The 5,749-nt window shown below is 55.3% G+C and overlaps 1 protein-coding gene across 1 annotated transcript; it reads left to right on the top strand.

The window, feature by feature from the left end:
* Positions 1-289: 289 nt before the first annotated feature.
* On the top strand, positions 290-5,336 carry GOT1L1 (glutamic-oxaloacetic transaminase 1 like 1). Its single transcript, XM_040970603.1, has 9 exons — positions 290-458; positions 1,451-1,632; positions 1,835-1,946; positions 2,053-2,162; positions 2,331-2,423; positions 2,508-2,658; positions 3,030-3,195; positions 4,716-4,858; positions 5,127-5,336. The coding sequence occupies exons 1-9, from the start codon at positions 344-346 to the stop codon at positions 5,297-5,299; spliced, it is 1,245 nt and encodes a 414-aa protein (XP_040826537.1). The 5' UTR covers positions 290-343; the 3' UTR covers positions 5,300-5,336.
* The last annotated feature ends 413 nt before the right edge of the window (positions 5,337-5,749 follow it).

The following is a 5,749-nucleotide window of genomic DNA, read 5'->3' as shown; positions in this document are numbered from 1 at the left end:
TTAAATTAAATGTATTTATTTATTTATTTGGATTGGGTGACTTGGGGCCACACACAAAAGGCAGTGATTATGCAAAGGACCTGGGGATTGCGAGTCCCTCTTCCGCTATCCAATCTTTCAGGGGATGGAAGGGATGTTTTCCATCTGAGTGCCATGGAATGTTGCTGATTCCGTGACCTGCAGCATTGCCACCTCAGAAACTGGAAGTTCTGAGGTTCTGTTGCCAGGTCGACCAGTTGTCCAGGGCAACCCCAGTCCGATTCAGGCTGGTACAGGCTTGAATGAGGGCTGGCTTTGGAGCTGAAGCAGCAGGAGCGAGTGCGGTTCCCCCACTACCCACGTCATGCCCACCCTATCGGTGTTCACGGATGTGCCCCCAGCGCAAAAGTTAGAGGGCAGCCTGTTTAAGACGTACAAGCAGGATGACCACCCCAACAAGATGTTCCTGGCCTACAGAGGTAGCTGGAGGTCGGGACATCAGGGTCGGCTACCTGACACTCATCTTTTTCTATTGCCATTCTAGGAGCATTAGCAGGGAGCTGGATTGGAAGTGGAGCAGCTGGGGCTCGAGTTAGTGCTTGTAGGACATGCTGGCACCACAAGTGGCAGCTTAGCCAGCTGTGCCACATGACCAGCCCCTCCAGCAGAGCCGTGGAGGAGCTGGGTGGCCCTCGTCTCTGACAACAGGGGGTGGGGGTCTTTCCTGTTCCCAGCCTTGCCCAGTGGAATGACAATCTAAACCCCGATTGCTCCCTTCTGTGCCTCTCCTGGGACTTCCTCCGGTTGGCTGTCTTGGTGTTCCGCTTGGGGCGCCACCCCTTCTTTAGCCTCTTCCTCCTCTGCCTTTCCGTGTTGTCTTTGTTTAGCACCCACGGTTTTTTTAAACCCTTCTTTCTGTGAAGATTGTAATCTTTCAAATGTGAAGAGTTTCAGTTGTCTTTTATTATTATCTAGATTTATTTACTTGAGGGGGTGGGATGGGGGAGAAGACTTCCAGCCTCTGGTTCAGTTGCCAAATGGCTACAGTAGCCAGGTCTGGGCACAGGCCAAAGCCAGGAGCTCTACGAGGGTCTCTCCCATGGATGGCAGGGCCCAAGCACGTGGGCCAGTCTCTGCCACCTTCCCGGTAGATTCCTCGGGGAGCTGGATTAAAAGTGGTGCAGCCAGGACTTCCCATATGCCTTGCTGGTCACATACAGTGGTCTGAGTCACGGCATCGCAACGTCATTCCCTTTAGTTGTGACTTTGAGGACAAAAATTCATGCGCCTGCACTAACGGTGCGTTGTGCAAAGCAACACAGGGGATAAGAAAGAGGTCTTTTCATCAACAACTTGGAGCCCTTAGGAAACACAGGAATGCCTTGTTGTTTGGGGGAGCGTGCGCGCTGATGCTGACTTCAGGCCCCGGGCCTGGCACCTGCAGCTCCCTCCGTCATTCCTCTCCTTGCAGTCTGTATGACCGAAGACGGCCGGCCCTGGGTGTCCCAGGTGGTGCGCATAACGCGGCTCCAGATGGCACAGGATCCCTCACTCGACTATGAGTACCTGCCCCCCATGGGCTCCAGGTGCTTCATCCAGGCCTCCTTGGAGCTCCTCTTTGGAAAGCACAACCCAGCCCTGGTGGAGAACAGGGTGAGGACCAAGCGCCCAGACATGGGAGAAGGCAGGGGTGTTGTTCCAGGCAGAAGGGGGCTCCGGAAGTCCACAGCGTGAGCCAGCGGAGCACAGGGCTAGGCTCTGTCCCCTCACCCGGTGCCGCTGTTCGTTCACACACCCTTACGCTGCTGAATGACAGGAGGGGCGAGTGTCACTTCTGCAATTCTTTTCTTGACAGATAGGAGGTGTGCACATTATTGGTGACAGTGGTGCCTTCCAGCTGGGGGCCCAGTTCCTGAGAAACTGGCTCAAGGAGACCCAGGTCGTGTGCATAGTCTCCTCTCAGAAAGGTGAGCTCCCAAGAGCCCCAACGGTCCCTGTCGCTCGCTCCTCTCTCGCCCCCAGCCACATCCTCGCTTTGCCGAGCACCACCCTGGAGGGGCCCTGTTCCCGCAGAGCTACACGGACTGGTCTTCCAGGATATGGACTTTGTGGTCTATGAGTACTCCATCTGGGACCCCCAGCAGCTGTGCCTGAACTCCAATATGTTCCTCGATGTGCTGGAGGTAGAGGGAACCCCCTGTTGTGCCTTCTCCCCAGCCTCCACTCCTGGGGACATCCAAGACCTTCCCCCGCTTGGGGATTAGGGTTACCCAGCCCTTGAGTTAGGGCCCTGGTGCCACCATCACCACGTGGGCGGGGAAAGGAGCCGACCAGAGGCCCTGCACCTGCAGCAGATCCCACGTGGCTGCATCCTGGTGATTGGCAACATCATCGACTGTAAGCTGACACCCAGCCAGTGGAGCAAGGTGGTGTCGCTCATGAAGGTGAGCTCAGGGGGGCTCCCCCACCTGAGCCCCTCCGGCTTCCGTCCCTCTGTGCTTCTGCGATTCTCCTTCCGCTCTCCACAGAGCAAGCGCGTCTTCCTCTTCCTGGACATTCCCTGCCAAGGTTTCTACACAGGAGACCTGGAGCAAGACGTTCGGATCTTGCGGTACTTCGTGTCTCGAGGTTTTGAGTTTTTCTGCAGCCAGTCGCTGTCCAAGAATTTCGGCATTTACGGTACGGTATGGGCAGCGGGGAGAGGGCCTGGCATGGAAAGGCTCCATGCAGTGCTTGGGACATTTCCCATCCATCACCAGAGTCCGAAGGAGACCCAGGGGAGCAGTCCTGAGCTAACTACACTCTTGGCGAGGTTATCTTGGGTTTACTCACCTTTAAAGATGACAGGGCGAAGACTCAGTGGCTTCCACCTGCCAGCAACTCTCATTTCCAGCAGCTAACGGGGGTGGGGTTGGTGGGGCTGAGGATCTGACCCCTCCCTGGCTCTGAGGTTGGGAGGGAGGAAGCTGGACAGGTGAGGAGGGCTGTGGGCACCGAGCAAGAGGCTGAGGCTGGTGTCTCTCCCTGCTCCCTGCTCATTGGTGCTGCAGATGAAGGCGTAGGGATCCTGGCCGTGGTGGCTCTCAACAACCAGCGTATGCTCCGCACCCTCTCCCAGCTGACCAGCTACGCCCAGGCCCTGTGGCTCAACCCCCCAGCCACGGGAGCGCGCATCATCACCTCCATCCTCTGCAACCCTTTTCTTCGTGAGGGATGGTGAGGAAGGGTAACTTGGGGCATGAGGGAACAGACAGGGCCCCGGTCTGACAGTAGACACGCTGGTGTCACAAGACCAGCAGGGTGCTCCCCATCCTGTCCTCCTCCATTCATTCATCAACGTGTATGGAGGGTCTACTGCATGCTAGTGCCAAGGCTAGCCATGAGGCCCAGAGTGGTCCTGCCTTGGCTGGGGTGGCAGGGGTGAGGGGTGGGGAGGAGGGGGTGGAAGGGGCAGGGGCAAGTAACACGCGCTGCTTGGGAAGCCCACTTGGCTTGTTTAAAATCAATATGGGGGCCCTGGTGCTGTGGCCTAGCAGCTACAGTCCTCGCCTTGAACGCACCGGGATCCCATATGGGCGCCAGTTCGAATCCTGGCAGCTCCACTTCCCGTGCGGCTCCCTGCTTGTGGCCTGGGAAAGCAGTCGAGAACGGTTTTGGGACCCTGCACCCGTGTGGGAGACCTGGAAGAGCTCTGGGATCCTGACTTCGGGTCGGCACAGCACTGACCATTGTGGCCACTTGGGGAGTGAATCATCGGACAGAAGATCATCCTCTCTGTCTCTCCTCTTCTCTGTACATCTGACTTTGTAGTGAAAATGTAAAACAAATAAATCTTTTAAAAAATCGAATCAAATCAATATGGTATCAAATTCCCTCCCAGGCAGGCTGTTGCTAACCTACCGCCTACCATGCGGCACTGCCAGGAGTGCTGGTTCAAGCACTGGCTGCTCCACTTCCCATCTAGCTCCTTGCTAATGCACCTTGTAAAGCAGTGGACAATGGCCCCAAGTGCTTAAGTCCCTGCCGCTCATGTGGGAGATCCAGATGCAGTTCCTGGATCCTAACTTGGGTCTGCTCCAGCTGTTATGACCATTAGGAGAGAACTGGCAAAGAAGATCTCTTTCTTTCTCTCCTTCTCTTTCTGTAAAAATCTGCCTTACAAATAAGTCCTTTTTTTTTTTTACCTTTGCAACTATATTTGGATTTAATTATTATTTTTATTTGAGAGGCAGGATTTTCCATCTGCTGATTCACTCTCCGAATGGCAGTCACTGGGCTGATCTAAATCCAGGAGACAAAACTTCTTTTGGGTCTCCCATGTGGGTGCAGGGGTCCAAGGCCCTGGGCCATCCTCTGCCGCTTTTCCTGGTCATAAGCAGGGGGCTGGGTAGGAAGTGGAGCAGCCAGGTTGCGAACTGGTAAACATATAGAATGCCGGCACCACAGGGTGGAATATTAGCCTGATGTGTCACCATGCCACTCTCCAACGAAGATCAGCGGAAACTATATCACATGGGTTTTGTTGTTTTCTGTTGGTTTCATCTCTTCAAAACACTTTCTTCTGATTAAATCATTCAATGACTCGTAAAAAAAAAAAAAAGAAAGAAATCTTTAAAACATTAAAACCTCACTGGGAACCCTTACTCTCTGGCTGTGCTCTCGGGGGTCCCCTGCTGGAGGCTGGAAGGGCAGCGAGGAGGTGGGGAAGACCTGACAGCTTGCTTCCTCCTGGGCAGGAGGCAGAGCCTGGAACGGACCTTGGGGAGCATCATGCTGATCAAGCAGAAGGTGAAGGAGAAGCTGCGGCTGCTGGGAACCCCAGGCTCCTGGGACCACATCACCCAGCAGACCGGGACCCACGGCTACCTGGGACTGACCTGTGAGTGCTCAGGGCAACCTGGCTCCCTGCTTCTCACGGGCGGGCCTCTTTTGAGTCTTCACTATCCTCACCCACTGGGAGAGCAGAACCTCCAGGGTTTGAGTCCCACCCCACCCCCCATTGAACCTCTGGTGGAAAGTGGGAACTGCCTGGAAGGCTCTTGAGGAACCCCCTAACGTGCTGATAACGCCCCTGAGCTCTCATCACTGTGCCGGGGCTGGAGGGGGCACCCCAGGACCTGAGCTGACCTGAGCTGTGATGGTCACAGCCCAGCAGGTGGAGTACCTGGTCAAGAAGAAGCACATCTACATCCCCAAGAACACCAGGATCAACTTCACCTGCATCAATGCGAAAAACATCGGTTACATCACGGAGAGCATCCACGAGGCTGTCCTCCTCACCGGCAGGACGGAGAACGTTCCCAAAGACAAAGGCCAGTGAGCTCAATAAAGGGCATCAGCCGCTGCTGCCATTCCTTATGCTGCCAAACACCCTCTGTGTCAACTCACAAAGCTGTCGTCCAGCCCCAGGGGACAGAGACAGGCAGAGGAAGAAGAGAGTGGCCATCTCCCTTGGGGGTACATCAGCAAGTTCATGGAGAGGGCAGCACTGTGGTGTAGTAAGTTAAGCCTCCACTTGCAGCACCAGCATCCCATATGGTTGCTGGTTCAAATCCCAGATGCTCTACTTCTGATCCAGCCTCCCTGCTAATGCTCCTGGGAAAGCAGTAGAAGATGGCCCAACAGGGCTGCTGTACTCTTTGGCCGGCATGTGGACTGGGTCTGGGGGCAGGCCGGGCTGGGCTGGCTCATGCAAGAGTCAGAATGGGTGCAGGTTGATTGGATTAGGCCACAGTACCCATTGAAAAGTACCAGAATTGGGTGTGAATTT

Source organism: Ochotona curzoniae, unplaced genomic scaffold (genome assembly GCF_017591425.1).
Source record: "Ochotona curzoniae isolate NIBS_2020 unplaced genomic scaffold, NIBS_Ocur_1.0 contig_1976, whole genome shotgun sequence".
Taxonomy (NCBI): domain Eukaryota; kingdom Metazoa; phylum Chordata; class Mammalia; order Lagomorpha; family Ochotonidae; genus Ochotona; species Ochotona curzoniae.
Note: the sequence above shows the minus strand (reverse complement) of the source record. Positions and strands in the feature narration are given on the sequence as shown.

What these genes read in the sequence shown, in the direction of transcription:
- GOT1L1 (XM_040970603.1), top strand. Translation starts at nt 344, where the DNA reads ATGCCCACCCTATCGGTGTTCACGGATGTGCCCCCAGCGCAAAAGTTA. An exon ending in TGTTCCTCGATGTGCTGGAG is followed by an intron (nt 2,163 to 2,330) that starts GTAGAGGGAACC and finishes CTGCACCTGCAG; the next exon opens with CAGATCCCACGTGGCTGCAT. An exon ending in AGGTGGTGTCGCTCATGAAG is followed by an intron (nt 2,424 to 2,507) that starts GTGAGCTCAGGG and finishes CGCTCTCCACAG; the next exon opens with AGCAAGCGCGTCTTCCTCTT.